The 27742-nt window shown below is 40.7% G+C and overlaps 1 protein-coding gene across 1 annotated transcript; it reads left to right on the top strand.

Annotated features, from left to right (window-relative positions):
* Nucleotides 1-27742, top strand: UBE2J1 (ubiquitin conjugating enzyme E2 J1). The gene is made up of 8 exons (XM_004422116.3): nt 1-433; nt 8555-8628; nt 9557-9688; nt 12487-12571; nt 12861-12966; nt 15242-15371; nt 18380-18499; nt 24186-27742. Exons 1-8 carry the CDS (start codon nt 403-405, stop codon nt 24462-24464), a joined length of 957 nt encoding a protein of 318 aa, XP_004422173.1. The 5' UTR covers nt 1-402; the 3' UTR covers nt 24465-27742.

The raw sequence follows: 27742 nt of genomic DNA, 5'->3' as shown, positions 1-27742 counted from the left end.
CCTTGCAGATCCCGGGGCGGGCTTGGCGCTGCCAGCGGCAGCCTCCGGTCGCCGCCCGCCCGCCACGAAGCGACTGCCACGTCAGGGCAACCTCACAAACCCGGGCGAGGGCGGGTGACGCGGCCGGGCGGGCGGCTCGGCGGCCAGACCAGGAGGCCGAGCTCCAGCCCGGGCGCCCGCTGCAGCTACGCCCCGGCCGGCGCCGGCGCCCGCCCGGCCCTCAGGGAGGCGGGGGAGCAGCGAGGAGGCGGCGCCGCTGCGAAGCGCGCCTCGCCGGCACCCTCTCCACCCCGTCCGCGGAGCAGTCGGGCCGGGCTGGGCGCGCCGGCGGAGCTCCTGGGTCAGGCCCCGTCGGCCCGAGCCGCGCGGAGAGCCCGGCAGCCGCGGCGCGGGGAGGCGGCCATGGAGACCCGCTACAACCTGAAGAGTCCGGGTGAGCGGGGCTGGAGGCGGCGGGCGGCGCGGCCGGGTGGGCCGGGAGGCCGAGTGAGCCAGGACGCTGCGGTGCCCTTGCGTTCGCCGCCCCTCGCGGCTCCATTCCGGGTGTCGCGCTCTACGCGAGACCGCCGCCTGCCGGGGTGGTGCAGGCCGCAGGGCAGGGCGGCCGAGCGGGCACCGGCCGCCAATCCTGGGGACTGGGCAGCCGCCTGCGGCACCCGGGCTCTGCTTTTCCTCCTCGTCGTCGCGTAGGCCTGGGTCATAAACTCATCCCCGAGAACAGGTGGACAGGTGGTGGCCAGGGGTGATAGTTCATTGCCGCGCCTGCACCCTGAACACCGTCGTTATCCCCTCTCCGTCGCTGCCACCAGACTTTGATTAGCTGTTTGGGTCACTCGCATTTGAGGATTTGGCTATTTAAGTATGTATTTGCAGCATTTGGGGCGAATAGAATTACAGCCATAATAGAATTACAGACATAAAGGAAATATTCTGAACTAAACCAGTTAACCGAAGAGCCAAGAACACAAGTTAGTTGAGCCATGCACTTTAGAGCTAACCATGATTTTTGCCACGCTGAGTAATATGATTTGTATCCGTATTCAGTCATAGAGACTTCTTTTCCTGTGTTTAATACCCCTGCTTCATTCACAGAAGCAGCCCAAACCATCCTAGCCTCAGATTCTTTTCTGGTGCGTTATAAAGATGCAAGAAAAATAACCAGCTCTCTCATATTAAGGCAGGCTTGAAATGAATCGCTGGGTTCTGTAAATGGTATCAATTCCATCTGTATCTTGATAAATTTGTCAGGAGGGAGAAGATCCGCAGTTCAGCTCTAAATGATAATCCTAGGATATTAGTGATGGTTTGACCAAATCTTGTGCCGCTTCTTTTTTCCTTCAGAAAAAGCAGCTTCTCAGTAGGAATCAGCAAGATTATCATCCTTTTGGAAAAAGTTGACATTGTGAATGTTTGACTTTTTTAATACGTAAGAGTATGCAAAGACTCCAGAAAAGCCTGAGGATATTGATTGAGCTTTGTTAACTTGAGTGCTGTCCGGCTGAGAAATGTTCTTAGGTGACCAAGTGTGTAGAATGAGTCATAACATTTGGGGCCTGTAGACTCCTTTAAAAATCTGGTGAAGGCTGTGAGCTCTCCAAGAAATACATTTATACAGTTCAATTTCAGTGGGTTCATGATCTCCCCCCCAAGCCCACCTCTTAAGAATGCCAGGGAAAAAAATAAAAGGAAGATAAAGAGGGAAGAAAAGCTTAATTTTAAAGTTAGTGGTAGAATGATTAAATTATTTAGATTGTGGTAGATTTGTTTTTTGTGTTTTTTTTTGCTGAGGAAGATTTGCCCTGAGCTAACATCTGTTGCCAATCTTGCTCTTTTTGTATGTGAGCTGCTGCCACAGCATGGCCACTGACAAAGGGGTGGTGTAGGTCTGTGCCTGGGAACCAGCCTGGGCCTTTGAAGTGGAGTGTGGCGTACTTAACCACTAGGCCACTGGGGCTGGCCCAGATTATGGTAGATTTAACTACAAATATGTGGGTAAAAATGTATAGTGACTGCTTGGTCACATGGTACCAAGTTCCTTAGGTCAGCTGAGGTACTTAGTGGAATATGCAAAGAATTAATGCAAACATGAGTAATAGTGCAATTTGGAATGGAGAACTGGTGAGTCTTACGAGATTGTTGTCAGAGGACATTGCTCAATTTTGATGGGTTATCGTACCTGAGATTATGATAAGTGTTTAAAATTCAGTGGAATTTTGTACATTTCAAAAGTATGTGACTTACTGTTAGCTGGCTGAGCTTTGGATGACATGCTTCTGGCTGTGTAATAAATTGCTTCCTTTTTTTTGGTTTCATTTCCTCAAAGGTGGTGTTGCTGTTCCAAAAAAGAGAGAAGTTTTTTAAATCTTTTTTTGTTATTATGTGGATCATTTGGAGTTCATGGAGAAGGTGAATTGGATGACATGTGGGACTTAATGAAAATGGGAGGGGGCCGGCCCCATGGCGTAGCAGTTAAGTGCACGCGCTCCACTGCTGGCGGCCTGGGTTCGGATCCCGGGCGCGCACCAATGCACTGCTTATTAGGCCATGCTGTGGTGGCGTCCCATGTAAAGTAGAGAAAGATGGGCACAGATGTTAGCCCAGGGCCAGTCTTCCTCAGCAAAAAGAGGAGGATTGGCATGGATGTTAGCTCAGGGCTGATCTTCCTCACGCAAAAAAAAAAAAAGAAAAGAGAATGGGAGGAGGCATAGTGAAAATGTGTCCTTGCTTTGTTTTATTCTCAGTCTTGTGATATTTTTAGAGTAATGCATATGTGAAAGGAAGTGATTAGAAACACTGCACAATGTTAGAGATATCTTTTTCTATCTGATGTGGAATTGTCTTAGAGGTATGGATAGAACAATTAAGTTAAGACAATACAGATAACTGGTTAAGGGCCAATGTGCTAGCATGTTGATAATAAATTTCTTCATTTATAGGTGGGGAAACTTATTTCCTTATGATTTTTCTGGAATGGACTTGTGGTTGTGGGCAGAGCTCTGTGTGGGGCCATCTCATAACCCTCTGACTAGCCTAACAGTAGCTGCCTCTGGGTCAAGCTCCCTGATCCTTTTTTGGGTCTGCTCTGGCCAAGGTAGTAGGATCTCATAGTACAAAGCAGGGAGAGCTACGTGTACAGAAGCTCCTGTGGCAGCTGTCCTCAGGGGGCCTATGGGCGTGGTCAGCAGGTGATTGGTGGATAAGGGACTGGTGCGAAGGCACCCACTACCTCCAGCAGAAACCTAGGAGTTATCCTGTCCATGCCCTTGGTGTCAGCTGCACCTTCTGCCAGTCATTCTCAAGCTTTAATGTCCAATTCAGACCCTTCTGGGCTGTAGAGACACAGAACTTAACTGGTGATTTACCATCTTCACCCAGATTTCCCACAGACCGAAAAAAATCTCTACAAGGTGTAAAAACAAGCTCATCAGTTTTCTCTACTCCCCTAAACCTGCACCTCAACCTAATATTCCTTACCCCAGGGATTGACAACAACTAGGCACCTATGGGAGTCATCTTTGATCTCTTGGTCTACTCCTCTACTCCATCTCCTACCCTGAAACACACACACACACAACACACACACACACACTCTCAGGCATTTGCACGTGGGCACCAGTACACACAGACACACATCTATCTAATCAATCACTATTGTCGCCAGATCAAGTAAAACAGAACAAAAACTGATTAGGTCACTTCTCAAACTGAAAAAATTTCAGTAGCCTCCTGGTAGCTGTGGATAAAGTTCCAAGTAAACTGTTTAGCGTGGCCCACAGGGCTGCTCATGATTCAATCTTTGCCCTCCTCACCAGCCTCATCTCCTACCACTCCTGTGCTCCTTTGCATTTTCAGCACCTATTCATTTTGCCCAAATGACCCTCCGGATGGAGCAGCTCTTCTCATTTGTATGCCTTGGTCCCTTTTGGAACCTGTGCTTTAATCCATCCGAAATTCCTATTAATTCTTCACACTTAAGGTTCAGCCTTGCCCAGCTACCCTAGGCAGACGAAGGTGGTCCCTAAATTTGTACATACTTGGTCACTGCTTGTGTTGTGATTGTTTTTATGTCTTTGTCTCTTATTATGAACTTTTTGAAGACAAGACGCAGGTCTTGATCATTCTTTTCTTTTTAATTGAGATACAGTTGACATATAATGTTATATTAGTTTCAAGTGTTGGTCATTCTTCTATCTCCATCACTCAGACTTTATTTATTTATTTTTTTTTGCAGGGGAAGATTTGCCCTAAGCTAACATCTGTTGCCAATCATCTTCCTTTTTCTCTCCCCCACCCCCACCCCACCCCCGCCCCTGCCTCGGCAAGGCCCCAGTACATAGTTGTATATTCTAGTTGTCAGTTCTTCTGGTTCTTCTCTGAGCCACTGCCACAGCATGGCTACTGACAAACGAGTGCTGTGGTTCCACGCCCAGGAATTGACCCTGGGCCGCCAAAGTGGAGCACGCCGAGCTTTAACCGCTAGGCCATCAGAGCTGGCTCCAGATATTCTTTAAATGTTTCTTGAATGGACACTGTTGCAGGGTCTTACTGGGTAAAAACATTAGTCCTTAAACATTTGCTTAAGTGCCTTCACTATGGGAGCAGGAAGGGGCAGTTGGGGAACATGACGTTGGGTTCACATCCTCAATATGCCTGCCTCCTGCATTTTACCCATGCTTTGGAGATTGATGATATTAAGATACTTGCTTTCCAAGAGAAATAGATGCATGAGAGACAGTGACCTGTAAAAGATTCCTTTAGCTGGAGCTTTGTGTCCAAACCCCAATGTAAGCCCAGTGAGCTACCCTGGGCATGTGAAGAATGCTAATGCCTAGGCCCATGGAGCCTATAGCTTGGATCCAGAGTGATCGTGTGGCCTCTATAGAAAGGGAAAACAAAAGCAGGCATGTAGATGCTCCTTGCTCCCCTTCCCTTCCCTGGCACATCTTATCTCACCATGGTAGGAGAGTTCCATTGAATAACCTCGCAAAGAGATAAGAGAGGAGCTGATTGGAAAAAGTTTTCTCTCTAACCATGAGATGCAAGAGATTGAGTATCAGGAGTGGCAGACTGTGCTCTTGCCTGAGTTGCCAGGCAGTACTTTGAAACTCGACTGTTCCGTAGCAGTGATATTTCTCCTTGGGAGCCAGAGAGCCATGCCATGAGGCCAACTTGTAAGCTCAAGGCCTGGTTTTGAACCAGGGAGCATCATTGAGAGGGCCTTATATCCCAGCCCATTTCTGACCTTAATAACTTGTGACCTGGGGAAGAGGGAGGGATGAAAAGGAAAGGAGGATTATGTGAAGAAATTATTGACTCCCATTTGACAGATGTAAACATTGAGGCAGAATAAGATTAAGTGACTTGTTCAAGGATTTAGAACTACCGAATGTCAGAGCCAGAATGCAGCTCTAATTCAGAGTCCACATTCTTTTTTTTTTTTTTGGCGGAGGAAGACCTGCTCTGAGCTAACATCTATTGCCAATCTTCCTCCTTTTTCTCCCCAAATCCCCAGTAGATAGTTGTATGTTATAGTTGCACATCCTTCTAGTTGCTGTATGTGGGACGCGGCCTCAGCATGGCCTGACAAGCAGTGCCTTGGTGCACACCGGGGATCCGAACCTGGGCCGCCAGTAGTGGAGCGCATGCACCTAACCGCTAAGCCACGGGGCCGGCCCCCAGAGTCCACATTCTTTTTCACTAAGGCATTCATAATATGTGTTATTTCAGGAAAAAAGAGATTATGAAAACAGTAGACTAATCTCACCTTCTGTTTGCCTACGCGCTTTAGTTCTCACATGGTATGTGCCTGTGTGGCCTATGAACTAATAAAATCAACATGTTTGGTTGTTGAGCCAATGATTGTTCCTTTAAATACATTCTTATAGCAGTTCTGATCCTTTCATACGTCTCTTGTGATATCCAGGTACTATTGGGTGTTTATTTTCTTCTTTCCTATTGAGCTGAGCTGAGTGGGGAAGAGGGAGAGAAAATGTGATAAGGATATGGAATGACATAAAATCTGACCTCTTCAGCTTAATTACTGTTCAGCCAGCTGATGAGGAAAGAAGAAAAAACAGTCACCTTGGCATCTTTGCTGACAGCAGCCAAACTAGTGAACTTCATACCAGCTTCTAGGGTTTTACCTGTATCTAATAATATTAATTTAAAAGAATGATATTTTTATGTGGCTTTAAACCAGGGGTTTTCAATCCTTGTTCCATGGGCCCCTTAAATAGAATAGGTAAGGGGGGAAATAGCCTGAAGGCCCTTCCAGGCTGGTCTCTTCAACCAAAACAGCTCTGTTATCTGTTTTAACATATTGACATTCTCATTAAGCTTTTCTTTGAAGGAAGGATTTTATCTTATTGTCAAATAAGTTTGAAAAACATTGCCTTTAATCAGATCCTTCTGATTAGAGAATTTGTTCTGAAAGAGATTTGTTGGGGGAAGGTAGTAAAATTCAATTCAACTGATATTTGAGTGCTTACTTTGTGTTAAGCCCTGGGGAGACTGCAGTGAAGTTGATTGTTGAGCAGGAAAGACAGGCATTAAGTAACTACAAGTGATATAAACCTTATAAAAGATAAAATATAGAGTGTTATGAGAACTTATGGCAAGGGGACTCAACCTGGTCTCTAGGGCAGTGGCTTGCAAACCTGACTGGTCATTAGAATAACTTGGAGAGCATTTCTGGTTGCCAGTCTCCTCGCAGGACTCCTCAGGGATTCAGATGAGACTCTTTAGTCACTCCTCGGGATGGACAAGGGACGGTGTCAGGGAGACCTCCTGGAGGAAGTTACTTAAAGGTCTAGTGGGAGCCAGTCTAGATGATGAGGTGGAGGTGGGGTGAGAGCAGCATTGCACGCTGAGGAACGTGACGCACACTGTGTTAGAAACATGTACATATTGAGACACTCTCCCCACAAGTTCTAGACACTAGGCTTTATTCAATTCTTTGACCCCCATCCCAAGACTATAAGTTCCTTGATGACCAAAACTATGTTTTATTGTGGTTGTAGCTACAGCATCTAGTATGAGCTCAATAAATTTTTGACGATCAGGTGAACAAAGTCTCTGCCTACAGGGGCCTAGTTCAGAGTAGGAGATGGAAAAGAATATTAATAATGATGGATTAAGATAGTGACTTAACTTTTTCTCAGCTTAAGAACCCTTGTTTAAATGAAATTTTATGCAAAGGTCCTGATACATACTGAACCGCTTGGTTTATGTGTGTGGGAGTTGCTCCTCAGTTAACCTCTCTCCCCATAACATTCCAGGCTATGCCTCCACACATTTTACTTTATTGTTTCCTCTGCCTATTCATATCCACCTGCGAAATTCCTACTGTCTTTCTCTAAGATGTCAGTACTTGGCCCCTTCTCTCTTCTGTCTGGTCTCAGCTTAGGTGAGTATTGAACCACATCAGTTGGTTTTCAAGCAGAGTTTCAGCAGCCTTGGGCTACCTGTCTTTTCTCTGGCTTTGCTATCCTATACCAGTATTCTGACGTTTTTTAGGACCTAAAGCTTGAGATGAGAGGGGCTGGGATCAAAGGAGTGAGCTTTGAGAGCCAGTAGGGAAGGAGAGGGTACAGATACAGACTGCACATTGTGATAGGCTGCTAACGGTCATTTATCATGGAAATAAAAGGGTGTTGGTACTCTATAATGGTATCAATGTGCTTGCCACTATGACTTTTTTATCCCCCTTCAGTAATGCTCAGCTGTTTGGGTATAGACACCAAATGAGAAGATGGTTGGATTGGGTCAGCTAGAATTGAATTTTATTAGGGGAGTGTGAAGGGGAACTCCTGAGAGCCAAGAGTATGGATAAAGAGGGAAGTGAATATACGTATAGGTGGGGTAAAGAAAGTTGTGGTGTCAGTGGATTGAAGGTTTTAATTAAGCTGAAGAATCATTTCAAAAGGAATGCAATTAGGGCTACGGAGATTCAGTGACCTCTGGGGTCAGTCTCCTTAAATTAATGCAAGATGGTGGAAAGTCCCAAGAGGTTGAGGATGTGGAGTGGTTTACCGTCTGTGAGCATGAGTTCCAGAGGGCACGTTTTTCATATAGACATTTGAACAAGGTAGAGTTGGACTGCCTGTGTGGGAATCCCAGCTCTGGCATTTACTGGCTGTGTGACCTTGGACAATTATGTAATCTCCCCATGTCTCAGTTTCTTTGCCTGGAAAATGGGGTAAACATAGTATCTATGTCATAGCGTTGTTTTGAGGATTATATGAGTTAATGTTGGAGTGCTACCACATAGGAAGTATATATAAGCACTTATTAAATAAAAATAGTGTCTTTATGAGACTTTCCTGTATATTTAAATTAATATATAACTCTTCTAATGCCTAGCTTCCATTTCCTTCCCCTCCCCCTCCAATTATTACTATTATCCCATAATTAAACCTTTACCATATACTCAGTTGAACTAGTCCTCTACAGATTTTTTGTTGAAGTAGGAACTTTTCCATTAGGTTTGTAAATCTGTGCTAATCACTTGGAAAAGTATATTTTAAATGTCTCTATCTTGTGAATTTTATTTTAGCTGTTAAACGTTTAATGAAAGAAGCGGCAGAATTGAAAGATCCAACAGATCATTACCATGCACAACCTTTAGAGGTTAGTTTCTATCTCCATCTTCTACGTATGGATTTTAATACTTTAATATTTTAAACAAATTGCTTAAAATTGTTTTTTCATTGCTTTGAGTCATAATAGATGTGTTTGATGTGGTTTATTGATATGTTTTACTCCCTATATTTCCTGAGTATTTCATTAACCATTCAGAATCAGATATATTAGAAGAAGCAGATTACTGGTCTCTGTAAAATGTGTCTCAGATGCTAAATTGGTTTTAGGTGATGAGTATGAGGGAGGGAAGGGAAGTGGAAAGAACCCCAGATTCTTTACATTTTGGAAGACCTAGGCCTTTGTAGTTAGTCTGGGCTTTTTGTGCAAACATGTCTGCCTCTCTTCAGTCTTCTCATCTGTATTTAAATGTGCTCAATCTGGTTTCCATGATAATAGAATAAAATATAATAATGTATGTGTAAGAATTTTGCAAGCTGTAAACTGTAAAGTACTTGGTAATTGTAAGATAATGTTGATAGCATATATATTAATAATAATGACCACTTATAAATAAGCTCTTAGGTATCCGTGAGGGATAATTTTTAAAAGTTTGTTAAAATAATCCAAATGTATAGTAATTATTTGATTATCTGATAATCATTACTAATTAGTATTCAAGGGTTAGTTTCCATCTTAATTATGTTTATAATATTATTTATGAATACATTACAATGCTCAGACATTTTTAAATGCATTTGTTTAAAAAAGATTTTAGCTCTTATGGGACGTGAAAGCTAGATTAAGTAGCTTTTATTCATAACTTTTATACTTGAGACATTTTGTGCGTTAGAAGCTGTTCTAGCAATAATGTAAAACATTAATTTTTCTCACCCAGGAATATTTCTAATACTCATTGATAAAAACAATCAAACTTTTTAATGTTATTGATTCCTTGCTGGTTATTATTTTTGTTCAGGATAACCTTTTTGAATGGCACTTCACAGTTAGAGGACCCCCAGATTCTGATTTTGATGGAGGAGTTTATCATGGACGAATAGTACTGCCACCAGAGTATCCCATGAAACCACCAAGCATTATTCTCCTAACGGTAAGAACTGGCTTTTTGGTATGATTGTGGTTTAACTCTTCATGGTGGCTGCAAAGTATAGCCAGCATATTCATTTTCATTAAGAAATAAAGAGGAACACTATTATAATTTTGCCTTTGGGGACCAGGCCTGGGAACTACAATTTTTTTCACCCGAAAGTAATTCCTAGGAATTATTGATGCTAATGAATGCATAATTGCCATAGCATGGTTGTTAGGATTCAATGAATTCATGTATGCAGAGTGCTAGGCACCGTGTCTGGCACACGGTAAGTACTGGCAAAGGGCAGTTAACATTGCTGTGCCTCTTAATCACATCCTCTCCTTCACCTTCTCACCTTTCGTACACTCTGTTCTTCAGTTTCTTCATTTTTACGTGTAACCCTTAGAATAAGAGCTGACATAGAGTCCTCAATAAATGTTAGCTATGTTATTACTATTTATATCTCAGGATTTCCATCTTCACATATTTTCTCTCCATGTGAAAGAAAACTATTGATCTGATTTTCTCTTATCTTTCCTGGGACTTTGTTCCATCAGGGAATTCCTCCCTTAATTGTTAAGCTTTCCTTGCCTCATTGCCTTTAATTTTCAAGTGCGTTTAATTATCTCCTCTTCCTCAAAAAAGCAAACACAAAACACGAAAACATTTCTGTATCTCTGCTGCCACTGGAAGCTGTTGTCCTGTGTTCTCTTTGATAACCTTCAAGGCCTCTGTCCACTCGTTGAGCCTGGTACCGTCTGGTTCCACATACAGCACCCTGTTGAAACTTGTGCTTACCACACAACCTCAGAGACCAGTTTGAGAAATCCTACTGCTTGTTCCCAGTCTTCATCCTGTTCCATGACACACATGGGGTAGCAAATGGTGAAACAAAAGGTGTTCATCAATAAATACCAAATTAGTGCTGTCTTTACCTATATTTGGTGTAGTGGAAAGAGCATGTTTTAGAGCTGATAGATCTGGATTCTGACCTGTGTTCTTTCCATTATACCATGGGTAGGTTACATAATCTCTTTAAAATTCAGTTTTCTCATCTGTCAAAAGGATTGTGTGTGGTAAATACAGTCACACTATGAAGTTCCTGGTATATAGAAGCTGCTTAACAAATATTAGGTGATGTTTGAGAATTGTTAATATTGGCATAGGGCTGGAGCAGGGTCCTAGAGGGGCCCTACTGTGTTATGAGTCACTTTTCAGTTGATAGATCATGGGGAGAACCAAGTGGTCTAGGGGGAGGGGCTGCTGCATGGGGAATCTGGTGGCGGGTATTTGGGGCAGAGCTGTTCACTGACACGTACAGAAATATCTCAGTAGTTAACCAACGGTATGGTTACATTTAGCACACTGGCTGAGAATCAGCCCTGCCCTTCTGATTTTCAATATTTGCTCATTCTGGTTCACTTCCTCTCTTTTCACAAGTCTTCTCCAACGTTCATTCAGCAAATATTTGTTAAACACTCGTCATGCACTCTATGCATCAGAGAATAAGTCAAATTCTCTGCCCACGTGGAGCTTATCTTCTAACTTCATGTCTCTTCCTCCGCTAAATAAGGGTATTCTCCAAGTTCAGACTTCAGCTGTTTTCTCTTATTTCTATGAAATGGCTTCAACGATCACTTCTCTGAAGTCAGGTACCAAAAATGTATGTCTTCTTCTGACATCAGCACGTCTGTATTCCTACCTGCATGCTGGACATCATCAATAGCTCTTCTACCAAGACAACAGATCCATGTCCAAAACTGAAATCATTATCTTTGATCTTCCTCTTCTATGTTCCTGTCTTATGAAATTGAACATCCTTCTGAAAATCGCTCCCCTCTCAGAGCCTTCCTCATCAATATCTAGTTAGGTGGCACTAAGTCCTGAGGTTTTATCCTAGCATCTGCAGGTTCTTCTCTTGTGGATCCTTCATAGAGCCTGGCACTGTACTAGGCACAGAGGGGGACATCAGGACATCTTTATATATTAATTCTTTATTTTATTTTATTTTTTTTATTTTTATTTTTTTATAATTTTATTTATTTATTGTTCTACCAAAGCCCCAGTAGATAGTCGTATGTCATAGTTGCACATCCTTCTTGTTGCTGTATGTGGGACGCGGCCTCAGCATGGCCAGAGAAGCGGTGCGTCGGTGCGCGCCCGGGATCCAAACCCAGGCCGCCAGCATCGGAGCGCGAGCACTTAACCACTAAGCCACGGGGCCGGCCCTATATTAATTCTTTAGATTTCAGTTGTGCAACTCAGTTTCAGAAAGTTACTACGACTTCTAAAAACAGCTTTTATTATTCATTTAGAATCCAACAAATATTTATGGAGTGTCTATAAAAGCAGAAAAATCTGTGTCCCTTAGAGAGTACATTCTTTTTTTTTTTTTTTTTTTGGTGAGGAAGATCAGCCCTGAGTTAACATCCATGCCAGTCCCCCTCTTTTTGCTGAGGAAGACCAGCCCTGAGCTAACATCTATTGCCAATCCTCCTCCTTTTTTTTTTTTTTTCCCCTTTTTCTCCCCAAAGCCCCAGTAGATAGTTGTATGTTATAGTTGCACATCCTGGTAGTTGCTGTATGTGGGACGCGGCCTCAGCATGGCCGGACAAGCTGTGTGTCAGTGTGCGCCCGGGATCCGAACCCAGGCCACCAGAAGCAGAGTGCGCGCACTTAACCGCTAAGCCACAGGGCCGGCCCCGAGAGTACATTCTTTTAAAATTCTTTGTATGTAAAATATATTTATACTTTTAAAGTATAAAACATTAAACACACACATATATAATTTTTAAAATGCCTTATTTATTCCTAAGGCTAATGGACGATTTGAAGTAGGCAAGAAAATCTGTTTGAGCATCTCAGGACATCATCCTGAAACTTGGCAGCCTTCGTGGAGTAGTGAGTATCAATTTAAAGTGAATATAAATTTTATACAACTTTAGTCAATTCATAATTATATATTATAATACACTCTTGAGATTGAAGCTGTTTTGGATAAATAATTTAATATTATTGAATAAATGATAAAGTTGCTTTTCCTTATCTAGATTTTCACCATCATTTTAATACAACTCTCCTACCTGTACCTCTTCAGTGAAAGCCTTTGAGGGTTTTTTTTCCCTCTTTCCAGCGTAAAGTCAGTTCCATTTACAAAGCAAGTTAAATTGATGCTTACTTTTTGTTTCAGTAAGAACAGCATTATTAGCCATCATTGGGTTTATGCCAACCAAAGGCGAGGGAGCCATAGGTTCTCTAGATTACACACCTGAGGAAAGAAGAGCGCTTGCCAAAAAGTAAGTTTTGTGTTTTATTCTTTGTTAAGATCCAAATACTATTCTGGATAATGGCTATTAGGAGACAGGCTCTGTCTCTTACTTTATGAGTTACCTTGGCTACAGGGTCTAGTCTTAGTTTTGCTATTTTAGAAATTCAGTTGTATCAGTTTATCCAGGGGTGACCAGAGTCTAAAGAACTGGTTTCATGCTATCTCGTTTTAGAAAGAAGTAGATAATAACAACTACAGTGGGAGACATCTTCTAGAACAGAGTACTGGTCATTTGTCTTCACTTGGGCGGTATTACAGATGGAAAAGAACCAGAGCAATTATTTATATGTAGCTTTCCACAAGATTAAAAACTCCTTGAGGGCAGGGAGGGAGTTCACTTTACCCATTTTGGCATCTGGCTCATAGCAAGTGCTCAATAAATGATATGAAATAAAGCAAAGCTTTTCTTTATCAAGGTGTGGTTTCCCGGTGTTATTGCCGTCTCAGTTTTTCCAGGTGCATTCTGTCTATATAACCCAGATTAGTCATTAGATTCAGAGTATCCTCTCCTTTGACTAGTGCTGAGACTAGTTCTTGATTTTGGTCATTTTCCTCTTCTGAACTCTGCTGTCTACCACCCTTCAGATATATTATGTTAATTAAATTATGGTATATCTTACCCTACACAAATATATTTATTCTAGGTTCTTAGTCTACAATAGAGGCTTTTTGAAAACATGATTTTGTATTCAACTGTGGTAGCATACTGTCCTTGGGAATAAACTAATATATTCAAAATAAACATTCTCCTTTAAGTTTCATCTGACTTCTCAGTTAAAAGTGGACACATTTGAAGGCAAATAATTTGGATACAACTGATTCTCAAGAGGATATGCACAGCAATGCTGCTTCTGGTGAAACAAAAAATTTTCATCAGTAAATACTAAATTAATACTTCTTTTACGTATATTTTGTTTACAGGAAATTAATAATTTAAATAGCATGTTCTTCAAGACCTAAGGCTTTTATTATGTTGAACTAGAGGTGTAATAAAACAATTTTTTAAAAGGAAGTTCATCAATGTAACAATTTTTTTTTTACGTATTTATTTACAGTCATACAAATCCTGAGCACTCTTGTGAGCTTTAGAGCACTTTTGGCTATATCTGGGATACATAGGAGAATATGAGAATGTAGAAAAAGAAATTGTAGGAAAGTCTAGTTAACAGATTAGCTTGAGTCTCTACTTAATATGAGTGATAAATTTCAGAATCTTTGGATTTTCCATGAGTTCTCCATCTTTGGAGGGTACTGCTATTTATTTATTTATTTATTTTAGAGGTAATTAACTTTATTTATTTATTTATTTATTTATTCCCCCAAAGCCCCAGTAGATAGTTGTATGTCATAGCTGCACATCCTTCTAGTTGCTATACGTGGGACGTGGCCTCAGCATGGCCGGAGAAGCGGCGCGTTGGTGTGCGCCCGGGATCCGAACCCGGGCCGCCAGCAGCGGAGCGCGCGCACTTAACTGCTAAGCCACAGGGCTGGCCCGGTACTGCTATTTAGATGAACAGGATTTGTGAGGTTTTTTCCTGAAAATATCTGTAAATTCTGTTTTTAATTGACTTCTTTACTGTTTTGTGTATGTTTCTGCTAAAGATAATTCAAGCTTTATAATGGACTTTTTTCACAGGCTTAACATAGGCTTGTTAGTGTGATTTTGAAGACAGTGAAATTAGACAGTTTATATGTTTTGTTGTATAAATCTAAAGCTAATTTTTCTTTAGATAGTATATTGGGAAAAATGGAATCTAAGCCTTGGATTTTATTTTTAATTTAATTTAATTTTATTTTTTTAAAGATTTTATTTATTTTATTTTTTCCCCCCAAAGCCCCAGTGGATAGTTGTGTGTCGTAGCTGCACATCCTTCTAGTTGCTGTATGTGGGACTCGGCCCCAGGATGAACGGAGAAGTGGTGCCTCGATGCGCACCCGGGATCCGAACCCGGGCCGCCAGCATCGCAGCGCGCGCACTTAACCACCAAGCCACAGGAGTGGCCCTATTTTTAATTTTAGATTTTTTTAAATTGAGATATAATTGACATGGATTTCTTTTTACACCAACTTAACTTGTGTATTTGTCTCAGAACTATAATTATTGCCATAATTGTCTAATTTACATGTAGATGAATGTGATACGGAATTATCCAGTGTTCTTTTAATCATTCAGTATTTAACTATCGTGGATTAACATTCAAGTATTTGATTTATACCCATCAAAAAAATTTATTTCCTACCAGATCACAAGATTTCTGTTGTGAGGGATGTGGTTCTGCCATGAAGGATGTCCTGTTGCCTTTAAAATCTGGAAGTGATTCAAGCCAGGCTGACCAAGAAGCCAAGGAACTGGCTAGACAAATCAGTTTTAAGGTACTCTAAATTCGTAAATAAATTCTAATTATGTAGCTCTTTTGTTTACTTTCAAATTCTGGATAGAAAGTAAAGCAATATAGTTCTATTTCAATAAAGTTTTTAAAGATTTTATTTATTTATTTTTCCCCCCAAAGCCCCAGTAGATAGTTGTATGTCATAGCTGCACATCCTTCTAGTTGCTGCATGTGGGACGCGGCCTCAGCATGGCCAGAGAAGCAGCGCGTCGGTGCGAGCCCGGGATCCGAACCCGGGTCGCCAGCAGTGGAGCGCGCTCACTCAACCACCAAGCCACGGGGCTGGCCCTCAATAAAGTTTTTAGAAATAATTTTTTTTATTACAAAACTAATAATAGACATTCATAAAGGCAGCATAGCATAGAAGTTAAAAATGTAGACTCTGGTATACATGCCAGGGTTCACATCCCAGCTCTGCTGCTTATTGGTAGCAGGACATCAAACATGTTACCTAACCACTTTGTGCCTTTTTCTCAACTGTAAGTAATAATGGTGCGGTCATGTGTCACTTAACAATGGGGATACATTCTGAGAAACGTGTCATTAGGTGATTTCGTCATCATGCAAACATCGTAGAGAATACTGAAGGGGAACAAAATTTGCCATCCCAAAATGTGTCTCTTTAACGTGAAGATTATTTTAGGCTGATTATTATTATTATTTTTTGCTGAGGAAAGAAAAAATTTGCCCTGAGCTAACAGTTGTTGCCAATCTTCCTTTTTTTTTTTTTTTTTTTTTGCTTGAGGAAGTTTAGCCCTGACCTAACATTTGTGCCAGTCTTCCTCTATTTTGTATGTGGGTTGCCGCCACAACATGGCTGATGAGTAGTGTAGGTCCGCACCTGGGATCCGAACCCACGAACCCAGGTCACTGAAGCAGAGCACGCCGAACTTAACCAGTATGCCATGGGGCTGGCCCCTAGGCTGATGATGATGATGATGATTTTATTTTTCTTTGTGAGGAAGAGTAGCCCCGAGCTAACATCTGTTGCCAATCCTCCTCTTTTTGCTGAGGAAGATTGGCCCTGGGCTAACATCCATGCCCATCTACCTCTACTTTATATGTGGGACGCCTGCCACAGCATGGCTTGATGAGCAGTGCGTAGGTCTGCGCCTGGGATCTGAACCCATGAACCCTGGTCTACCAAAGCAGAGTGTGTGAACTTAACCACTATGCCACCAGGCTGGCCCCTAGCTGATTTTTTTTTTTTGTTTGTTTGTTTATTTATTTTTTCCCCCAAAGCCACAGTAGATAGTTGTATGTCATAGCTGCACATCCTTCTAGTTGCCGTATGTGGGACGCGGCCTCAGCATGGCCGGAGAAGCGGTGCGTCGGTGCGCGCCAGGGATCCGAACCCGGGACGCCAGCAGCGGAGTGCGCGCACTTAACCGCTGAGCCATGGGGCTGGCCCCCTAGCTGATTATTTTTAAGAAACAAAAGACTCAGAAAGTTTTTCTTGTTACCTCCCTCTTAACTGCCTGAAAGAATTCAGATAAAAAAACCTGTCTCAGGAAGGGAGCTGTTACCTTAGCATCACATAAAACAGAGTGGTAGACAATGACAAACCTAGTGCTTTTGCCTGTTTGTTGGGCTCTCCTCTGTGTTCTTGCACTTGTGTGTGGCCAGACAAACACTTGTTTTCCAAATGTTTGCTCCTTTTTCCCTACCTGTGAGTTGCCTTCCTTCCCTTGGAAGTCCCTGACTATCCCCACCCTCAGCATCTTCTTTTGTCTTTAGCTGAGGATGTATTTAAGGTGAGGGCTTTGGCCATTTTGGCAAGTTACTCTGTTTTCCTGGGTTTCTTCCATGTATACGTGTTGTTAAACTTTTGTTTGCTTTTCTCCTGTTAATCTGTCTCATGTCAATTTAATTCTTAGATCAGCCAGAAGAACCTAGAAGGGTAGAGGAAAATTTCTCCCTCCCCTACAGTATTTATATAAACCTAGATGATACAGCCTACTACACACACCTAGGCTGTATGGTACTAATCTTATGGGACCACCATCATATATGCGGTCCATTGTTGACCTAAACGTTGTTATGCGGCGCATGACTACTTATCTTGTAAGATTCTTTTGAAGATTGTGAGTTAATACTCACTTAAATGTATTGCATTTAGAACTGTCTCTGGTGCTTAACAAATTTTAGCTATTAATATAGAAAATATAGATAAACAATAAGAAAATAACAATCAATGCATAATCCTATCCCCAAGAAATAGCTACTATTAATATATTGGCACATCTCCCGTGTATCCTTTTTTTCTGCTTATGTTTTGACCAAACATAATTACTTCTGGAATTTAATTAGCTCCACCTGCATTAAGCAACCTGCTACCTCCTCCTCCTTCTCCACCTCTCTACATCCTGTCTGTCCTTCTAGTCCAGTTCTTAGGAGAAATTTTTCCTTGTGTTTTATTGTGGTGCCTGAGAGAGGAGGTGCTTAATGAATGTTGGTTATTCTCTTCCTTCTGAGGATTCCTGTTTTATTTAAAATTGCTTCTCTGAAAATATTAGGGCCAGAAGTGTTTTATACATCAGAATTTCAGATTTTAGAAACTATCAAACATATACCATGTATTAACACCTGTAGTGGGATCTGGGGCAGCACCCCATATCAAATCCATTAATGTTTCCTCAGCAAACCTGCGAATATTTACACTAATGTGGGATCAAGACTGCTAATAGCCTCACGTGTCAAAATTTGCCTGAAAATTGCAAAAGTTTAGTTTTTAGAGCTTTTTGGAATTGTGGATTGTGAACCATGGTGTTAGTTTTGTCCGTCACCAAGTGACGTCTTGAGAACAGGATTGTCTGTGCCGCTTCCTATAATACCTCTCAGAATGTTGTACACACAAGTGCTCAACGCCTAACTGATTGATAGTTTATATTAAGGTAGCAATTAAAATAAATCCAAGAGAGGGAATTTAGTAGGTTGTGGTTATTCTGTACATTTCTTGTAATACTGCTCTTGGGTGTATCTGTTTTATAGGCAGAAGTCAATTCATCTGGAAAGACTATTGCCGAGTCGGACTTAAACCACTCTTTTTCACTAAATGATTTACAAGATGATATGCCTACGACATTCCAGGGTGCTACGGCCAGTACATCGGTATGGCGCTTGTCTTTTACATTTGTGTGTATCTGTATCATTATCATTATTTGCAATAGGAGGAGGAGATCCCTAGATGAGATAGCTGAATATTTTGGTTCTCCCTAACAGTTAGATTCTAGCCTAGCTCTCCCTCTAATGAGTTATATTATCTTAAGCAAGTAATTCATACTTTCTGAGCCTTCTTTTTTGTTAAATGGGGCTGAACGAAATAATTTTTAGGTCCTATCGTCTCTCCAGAATTCTACGATTTCTCTGAAAAGTTGGTTTCAATGTAGTGCTACACTCTGGCTAAAATAAAATATACATAAATTAGCCACTTTCTAAATAGGCACTGAGTCCTTGGCAGGTCTGTTAAGCTGCATTAAGGCACTGACTTGACAAAGGCCAGGAGCTAAAGGTTTGCCTTAGACCTGCTCTGTCCAGTGTAGTAGCCACTAGCTGCACGTGGCTGTCTAAGTTTACATTTAAATTACTCAGAATTAAATTAAATTAAATTTAATTAATAATCAGTTCCTTAGTCGCACTGACCACATTTCAAGTGTTCCATAGCCACGTGTGGCTAGTGGCTACTGTATTGGACAGCATAGATGTCAAACATAGCATCATCTCAGAAAGTTCTATTGGACAGCGGTGCCTTACACGTAGTAAGTGTCTGATAAATAATTTTTTTTTTTTTTAAAGATTTTATTCATTTATTTATTCTCCCCCCAAAGCCCCAGTAGATAGTTGTATGTCATAGCTGCACATCCTTCTAGTTGCTGTATGTGGGACGCGACCTCAGCATGGCCGGAGAAGCGGTGCGTCGGTGCGCGCCCGGGATCTGAACCCGGGCCACCAGCAGCGGAGCACGCGCACTTAACCGCTAAGCCACGGGGCTGGCCCTGATAAATAATTTTGAATGAAAGAATAAGTGATGTTAGCTCAGGGTGTTGTTAGTTGTGTCCTGATCTGTTGTCTAAGTATTGGTGGGCCTAGGTGGTCAGAGAGACTGATTAAGAAAATGTGACTGGATTGTTGCTAAATAATTAGGATTATGGGTAAAAACATTGACTTTCCTTTCCATATAAAAAAGATGAACTGTCTTGTGGGGTCTTTTTGGTAACAGATTGTTTGGTTGAGTAGCCACATTTTTTTCCCCCCTCCAGTTTACAGAGGATTTTAAAGGGTCAGGAAAATTGAAGTAGAAGCTGGGCAGATACAGATTTGCCCTTTACTCAGGAATAACTTACTGTAAAGTGGGATTGAATAGTCTTGAGTGACTCTGTCCTATTCGGAGAGCGAGATGGGCAGAGAGAAGTAGGTTGGAGAAAGCAGGGGAGAGGGTGCTCTGAAGGAAGTATTTGGAGAACTGGAGACAGAGGTATAAGAAAAAAGCATATACTGAGAGTTAAGTCATTTTTACGTGTCATTTTGTGAACTGCAGAGGAATATAGTGAATTCATTTTAGTCAGTATGTGTGTTAACTTTTCACCTTTAGAATTCTAATTGTTTTTTATTTCATAATTTTTTTAGAAATGGAAGCATGCTAGTACAGAGAGGAAGGGGGTAGTCTTTTTTTCACCTATAAGGACAGTCTCCTAATATTTGTGATGTATATAAATCTATCTTTAGTCTGTTTTAAATCTATGTCAAGTCCTCCTGTTGCATATTCCAGTTATACTTATTCCAGTTGTAATTTACTTTATAATTAATTAATTATTGTCTGTCTCTCGTCCCAGAATATAAGTTCCTTGAGGATCAGGGCTCTCTCTCTCCTGCACTGGTCCCCAGTGCTGGCAAAGTGCCTTGTATACAGTCGGTGGTCAATACATGTTTGTTGATTGAATAAATCAATTTTAGGTTTAGCACTTTTAAAAAATACTGGGAATACAGGTAAAGAAATCCAGAAGTTAAGTAAATTAGATTACACAAACAATGTTATTATTACAGTAGTATTTTCCATTTTGATTTTAAAGTACATAAAACTTAGATTTCTTTCATAGATATAGGTATTAATTGGTACCAGTTCTGGTTAAAACACTGACAAGCAATGAATTGTCTACAATTACAAATTAAGCTTTTTATTACATTCACATACAAATTATCTCAGAGCATGATTGTATAATTTTGTCACTGTGGAAGTCACTGAAACCTGGTTTTGGCTAGGGGTGGCTACTTTACGTGCAAGTGTACTATAAATTCACTGAGATGTTGTACATCACATCCCAGATAAGCTATGTTATTTTAGCCTTGAGGGGCGAGAGATTGCTTCACGTCTAGATACAGCGGACAACATCAGGCCGTCTGTTGTTGGATGCGGATGTTTTAGCTGTGTAGAGATGGGGAGGATACTGGTGGTGTCGTTCTGTTCCAGTCCATCAGGTGTTTCCTCTTCTCAGGGATTCAGGTTTGAATAAGCTATTCCACTTTGTATTGAAAGGCAAAGACAATGCTGGTTATTCTAGGTTATTAGAGAAAAATTTATATTTTTACAAGGGACTTATCTGTGATTTTTCTTTTTAATATTTAAGTTAAACTTAATTAAATACAAACGTCACGTACTTCCACCTTCCCAGAAGTGGTCACTTCATCTTAATTAAGGAAACGGAAACTATTATGACTTAAGTGTTCATTCTATGATAAGTGTGTTTGAACAAGTTTAGGCAAACAGCAAAGATTTAGAAGTCCTACCACCAAACTGACAGCATTTTGAAAATGCTAAAGCCAACTCGGTTCTCCATCTGGGAGTTCAGTATGAACTTCCGAAATTTAGTCCAATTAGTCGTTCTACTCCAGATAATTTAGGTTCCTCAGGGCCTGTCAGCTTGGGGTCATTACAGTTTTCCCTTGATGTGACTGTTTTAAATACAAAAAATTTTAGAATTTTATAATATCACAGCAATAGATTGTAGTCAGTAATGTATCATCCAAAAGGCAGCTGAGATATAGGAACCTAATTAAAGCAGTGTATCTATAAAAATATTTCCGTTAAGTGCATGTACTAATGTATTATCTAAAGCCAACGTTTTAAGGGATTTTTGTTCTAAATATATTAATTATACTAATAAAGTTCTGAAAAGCTGTCCTAAGTAATGTCATGACTTTTTTTTAACCTAAATTTAGTGCCTCCAAAGGAATATATTAATAGTAACAATATTAATAATAACTGATGTTTAACAAGCAATTGTGTATCCTAAGCACTTTGCATCATTATTCCATTTAATCCTCATGACTACTGAGTTGGACATTATCCTTATTGTACAGATGAGGGAGCGGAGTCTTAGGTTAAATAACTTGCTCAGGGTCACACATCTACAGAGGGGTGAAGCCAGCCTAGTACTGATAAGGCTCCCAGTTTTGGTTGGGTCTATGGGCAGGATAGTGTTCTCCCTTCAAACTGATGGAAAAAAGTAACATGTATAAAATAAAAACTTGAAGCTGAGTCAATTTCTTGTGCTAGTTTCTGGGTTTGTAGCACCATCATGTTTTTTTATTTTCCTTAAGAACCCATTTCCCTCTAAGCCTCGAGTACGTGTGCTCTCTCAGACACTTTTCGTTATCTTGGCTGAGCGATTGAAGGAATGGGAAATTTCAGATGGAATTTGCTGTGTTGGCTGCCATAACTCAGTTCAACTCAATGACTATTTATTAAGTCCACTAATGACACCTTGACAGTGGACGACCTCGTAAAATGCTGCAGCTTTATGTGTCTGCTCTCTTCAATGCGCAGATTTCACTTGCAGTCCTGGAGAACAGAAGTCCAAGTTAATACAGCTCTAGTTCAGTATCAGCTCTGGCTTTTATTTTTACCTTTTCAAAGTCAGTAGTTCCTTTCTGTGTCTGTGTTGTAGGTCACTACATTTGAGCGCTTCCAAAGGATAGTTTTAAGAAATTCAGATTATTTAGGCCTTTAATGTTGAGATGAATGTCAGATTTAAAATATAATTTCTGGGGCCGGCTCCGTGGCTTAGCGGTTAAGTGCGCGCGCTCTGATGCTGGCGGCCCGGGTTCGGATCCCGGGCGCGCCCCAAGGCACCGCTTCTCCGTCCAGTGCGAGGCCGAGTCCCACGTACAGCAACTAGAAGGATGTGAACCTATGACGTAAAACTATCTGCTGGGGCTTTGGGGGGAAAAAAATGAATAAATAAAATCTTTAAAAAAAAAAAAATATATATATATATATAAAATTTCTTCTGCAGGTAACTTAGATCAGCAGTTTTTTCCCTAATGTTTGTAGCTGTTGCCAGCACAAAGCCCATCATCTTGCCTTTTTAAAAAAGTATTTGAATTACATTATTCAGTTATTTTTTTCTTCTAAATATTAAATTTTTTCTAATTGAAAGTATTTTAGATGTTTTCTATTTACTCAGTTTTTAAAGTTTTTCTTAATAAAACATACGTTCTTATTTCTTATTTGAAAGAATGTGTATTGGCACTAATATAATAAGTATAAAGTTGTTTTCAATAAAAGAATTAAAGGTCATTGGGCTACTAGGAGTAGAGTTAAGGTATCTATATAAATAAAATGGAATTCATATTTTATAGAGCCTTCTTATCTGTAAACTATGTTTAAGATTTTGAATCACTTGGTACCACATTGTGGTTATGCTTTCACTGAGCAGGTGTTGAAAGAATAGAAAGCAGTCAACATCTAGGGCTTTGTGGGGCAACTAGTGTGTCAGCTAGTAGAGGCTACATTGAGTCTCCCACAGCTACCTTCAGATTTTTCTCAGCACATACCCAGGGAACTCTTTTTTTTTTTTGGTGAGGAAGATTAGCCCTGAGCTAACATCTGTTGCCAATCCTCCTCTTTTTGCTGAGGAAGGTTGGCCCTGGGCTAACATCGTGCCTGTCTTCCTCTACTTTATATGTGGGACACCTGCCACAGCATGGCTTGATGAGCAGTGCGTAGGTCCACGCCCGGGATCCAAACCTGCGAACCCTGGGCCACCGAAGCTGAGCACACGAACTTAACCACTGTGCCACGGGGCCGGCCCCCAAGGAACTCTTAACAACATAAAGTACCACAGTTCGTGCTTTACATGCATAAAGTAACACAGTTCAAACACACAGTAAAGGGTTCTTCTAGACTTGTGTTCAACTCATTTGACAGGAGTTGTGAGAAAGGATAAGCCTGGTTTGAAAACTACATCTAATTTTTTCAGCAGTATTGCTGTGAAGAACATACAGTTTGAAATTATTTCCAATGCTCTATGATTGTTGGTGAAACCATGTTGATGTAGTGAGATAATATTGGAAGAAACCTGCTTCATGAAAGGCACACAGTTGCGAGTTGCCTTTTTGGCCATTTAGAATGGCAAATTTTCAGGCAGAAAGTGAAAATCAAATTGCTTCCCTCCTTGGCTCTCTTGAAAGAAGGGAGGTGCCCAGATGCCTAGCAGATACTGCGGGAGTTGCAGCTGAGGGGGAGTAGAAAGCCCTCTATGGAAAATATGGGTAAGCTCTGTCCTGGTCTTATTTGTGGCTGGTAAATTCCTCTCCACCTTGTGAGTGCTCAGAGTAAGTTGTGTTGCTGGCTTATTCAGGAGGGTGAGTTATTAGTCTCAGCATTCAGATAATTCTTAGTAGTTTTGCCCTTAGTCATATTTAGTGCTCTGAGAGTCTTTGTACTCTTGAATAGGTAACAGGTATATATACAAGTTTTCTCTGCCAATTACAAACAAAATTTCTTAAAATTTCCTAGTATGGAGTCCCAAACCCCTCGGCAGCGTCCCTTCAACAGCCTGCCCAACCTGTAGCTAAGAATACCTCCATGAGTCCTCGACAGCGCCGGGCGCAGCAGCAGAGTCAAAGAAGGTCGTCTGCTTCACCAGATGTAGGCCAGGGCCAGCAGGCAAGAGACAACCACACCCATCATGGCGGATCCGCTGTACTGATTGTCATCTTGACTTTGGCCTTGGCAGCTCTTATATTCCGACGAATATATCTGGCCAACGAGTACATTTTTGACTTTGAGTTATGATATTGTTTTGTGTCTTACGAGCTGTGACTCAAGTGCTTCATTAAACATTCTGCATTGGGTATAATCTAAGAAGTGTTTACAAAAAGTTTATTTTGTATTTACCCTTCGTTCGTTTTTTGGTCCTTATAAATTCAGTATAAATAGAGCTAGACATGCAGACTGTGTCCTGCTTTGGTTAAGGGACTGGGAGTGCGAGTCCCTTGTCTCACTGTCTGACCTGCTTTACAGAGAAGTAACTTACTGTTGTTTCTCATGCCTCAGCTTGCTTTTATGTAAATTTGTGATACTTTTCTGTATAACCCTTTGAAATTTTTGGATAAAAAATGGTGTTTTAATTTCCAATAAGTATTAGTCGTTACTCAATACCATTTATTGAGTACTCTGTTTCTACTTCTGTAGAATGATTAGGGATAAGAGTTGAAAAGGGAAAGAAAAACGCCTCAAATAGCTTACTTAAAATGTCGCTCATAGGAAACGTACTGGGATTGCCCGTTCTGTGACTGACTTTGTGTCATAACCTTCTTCAGTGAAAGTAACTATTTCAGTCAAACATTTGTGAGAAAATACGATTACGTCTTTGTTATTGGTTGTTACTTGAAGAGGGAATAGTGCTTTGTAACCACATTGATATGCTGTTACCCCTTCTCTCCAGTATGCACAAGATTTAAAAAGAAAGAAAACAATCCTCTATAGATCTTTGTTTTAAGGAAGAAAGGGTACAAACCAGAAAATTGCTTGATTTTCTTCCAGAAGTTAAGTGGGAAGATCTTAAGATTTGAATATTTGCTCCGCTTTGAATTGTATATCTTTTAAGATGTATTATATGCCTAGCTTTGTAATCACTATAAATTTAATTATTCCAGGAATATGCCTAATGTTGAAATATTTCATATACCATTTTAATAGAGAAGCTCAGGGCCCAAATAACAGTGATAGAAATTAGAAAAACCTTTACTTAGAATTGTCCACGTAATCAAAGCCCAAGAAATAATTTTCAGTGCAAAATCAATGTATAACTTAAGGCTAGCTAGCTCCACGGACTCTAGTAGGTAATTTTATCATCCTACTGCCTGATGAGAACAGAGAAGCCCAGAAAACATTGCCTTCAGCATGTTCGGTAGCCGCATTGAGGGCACTCTTGAGAGTATTGTTAATGAGGATTTAATTTTTAAATACAGGCAGTCCCCAGCTTTCAAATAGGTTATTCTCTAAAAGTGCATTTGTAAGTTAATTTTTTTTCCAACTCAATGTCATAAATTGTGTTTAGGTTCTAGATGCGTCCACAAGTTAGTCCATAATGTATCTTGAATACTTTAGGGGATGGTATTCATAAAGTCCTTTTGTGGTTTTTAACTAACTGAAATTATAGGCAAGAAAGAAACAATTTGTAAAATTATTTTAGGGGCCGGCCCAGTGGTGCAAGCAGTTAAGTGTGCACGCTCCACTGCGGCGGCCCGGGGTTCACCGGTTCAGATCCCCGACGCGCACCGGTGCACTGCTTGGCAGGTCATGCTGTGGCAGCATCCCATATAAAGTGGAGGAAGATGGGCATGGATGTTAGCCCAGGGCCTGTCTTCCTCAGCAAAAAAAAAAAAAAAAAAAAAAGAGGATTGGCAGATGTTAGCACAGGGCTGATCTCCTCACCAAAAAAAAAATTATTTTAAAGGCAAATTTAATTTTTACTCCTGCTATGGGACTTGGATCCTATTAACCATCAGACACAATTTCTGTGTTCATCTGATAGCCAGTTTTCCTTTATGTCTGCATCTAAAGTAAGAACATTATATACAATTTATATAATACATAGTTGTCTTAAACTTTAATAAATTAGTATTTTAAAAGTTTACAGATTGTTTCTGTTATGTCTGCAGCTTGGTAAAGTCTAAAAAGCCCAAGGACTTTATGAAGACCTCGTATGTCAGGAAAATTTTAGGTTACCATTTTATAACTTTATTGCCATGAGAAAATATTTTCTGAAGTCTTGATTTGGAACACAGGATATTAGGAATACTGGGTCAGTGGTCAGTGGTCTCCTAGCGAGAGGTCACTGACCCACCTGTGAAGACCGGGTAATGTTATCCCGAGAAGAAGGAAATCCCCGTGCTCTCAACCTATGCTGAGATGAATCATGTGCTAGAACAATCTTCGCTCCCTTTCCTCTCAGTTAAACTTGAGCCAGCGTCTGCACCTCTGTGATCTTATTGCCTGTTCCCTGAGGTGTACCTATACTTTAAAATTGATGAAGCCAAGAAGATTTGCATTGTACAGATCGTTTGTCTCTCATTTGCATCTCTTCCCTCACCCGTCGGCTGACAGGCCACCTTCTTGTTTGTGTTGGGATTTTTTTAGCATCTGCTATGTGTATCTGCAAGTGGTACATTTTTTTGCTCCTTCCCTTTCAGCTCACATATGCTACCTAAAATTCCTCAAGTTGTCAATCTGACCTCCACCGTGGAGTTAGTGAGCAAAGGTGATCTGTGGGGCCATTCGTACGCAAATGCCACAGGAAGGGCCTCTTCAGAAAACTATTATTTTTAAAGTCTCAGTTTAATCCCCTAGGCCAAAACTGGATGTTTGATAGGTAAAGGCTTAGGACTGCTCCTTCTCCCAGTCCTTGGATTTAGGGAACTCATGGCTTTTTCTTTGACCAACATAGCACATGACTACATTTCAAGGTCGTTAAAACAGCATGCTTGAAAAAATGTATGATGACTGTTTCACCTGTAATTAAGCCAGTGAAACCTTTCAGATTTTGTGTGTTGCGGGGCTTTTATGTAGCACTTTACATTTCCATGCTGCTTGTTGTTTTATTCTACTGAAATAAATGAATTTCATCAAAATTCTCAACTAATTTTTTAAAGAGCCTTTAAAAATTGTTTATTGTTTTGACAATGGAAATATAAAATTTCCTATTTCAGGAGAACAAGAAACCTTTTTGTTATTTTTAGCTATGAATAAACTTTCTGGTATCTTGAAACCTCCCGTTTGTATAGACCAGGATCAGTAAACAAGCAAACTTCACTCATTTGGACTTATTTGAGCAGAAACCTAGGCTGAAGTACTGAAAAGCCTAAATTGTTTTATTGCTTGCAAGTAAGTGTATGAAAAGTGAATGCATTTAGTGAACCTGACTTTTATAATGTATACATTAACGTGGGTACCAGTAAAGCCTTTGTGGGAGGCTGTACATTGCTCAAAAGCTGTTTGGAATGCCTCTTTGACAAGCTGCCTTCAGAACTAGTTTGAGCTGCTCAATAAAACCAGTGACTTTATTTGTA

This window comes from Ceratotherium simum, chromosome 19 (assembly GCF_057802395.1).
Source record: "Ceratotherium simum simum isolate JZ-2026a chromosome 19, ASM5780239v1, whole genome shotgun sequence".
Taxonomy (NCBI): domain Eukaryota; kingdom Metazoa; phylum Chordata; class Mammalia; order Perissodactyla; family Rhinocerotidae; genus Ceratotherium; species Ceratotherium simum.
Note: the sequence above shows the minus strand (reverse complement) of the source record. Positions and strands in the feature narration are given on the sequence as shown.

What these genes read in the sequence shown, in the direction of transcription:
- UBE2J1 (XM_004422116.3), top strand. Translation starts at nt 403, where the DNA reads ATGGAGACCCGCTACAACCTGAAGAGTCCGG. An exon ending in ACCATGCACAACCTTTAGAG is followed by an intron (nt 8,629 to 9,556) that starts GTTAGTTTCTAT and finishes ATTTTTGTTCAG; the next exon opens with GATAACCTTTTTGAATGGCA. An exon ending in AGAAGAGCGCTTGCCAAAAA is followed by an intron (nt 12,967 to 15,241) that starts GTAAGTTTTGTG and finishes ATTTCCTACCAG; the next exon opens with ATCACAAGATTTCTGTTGTG.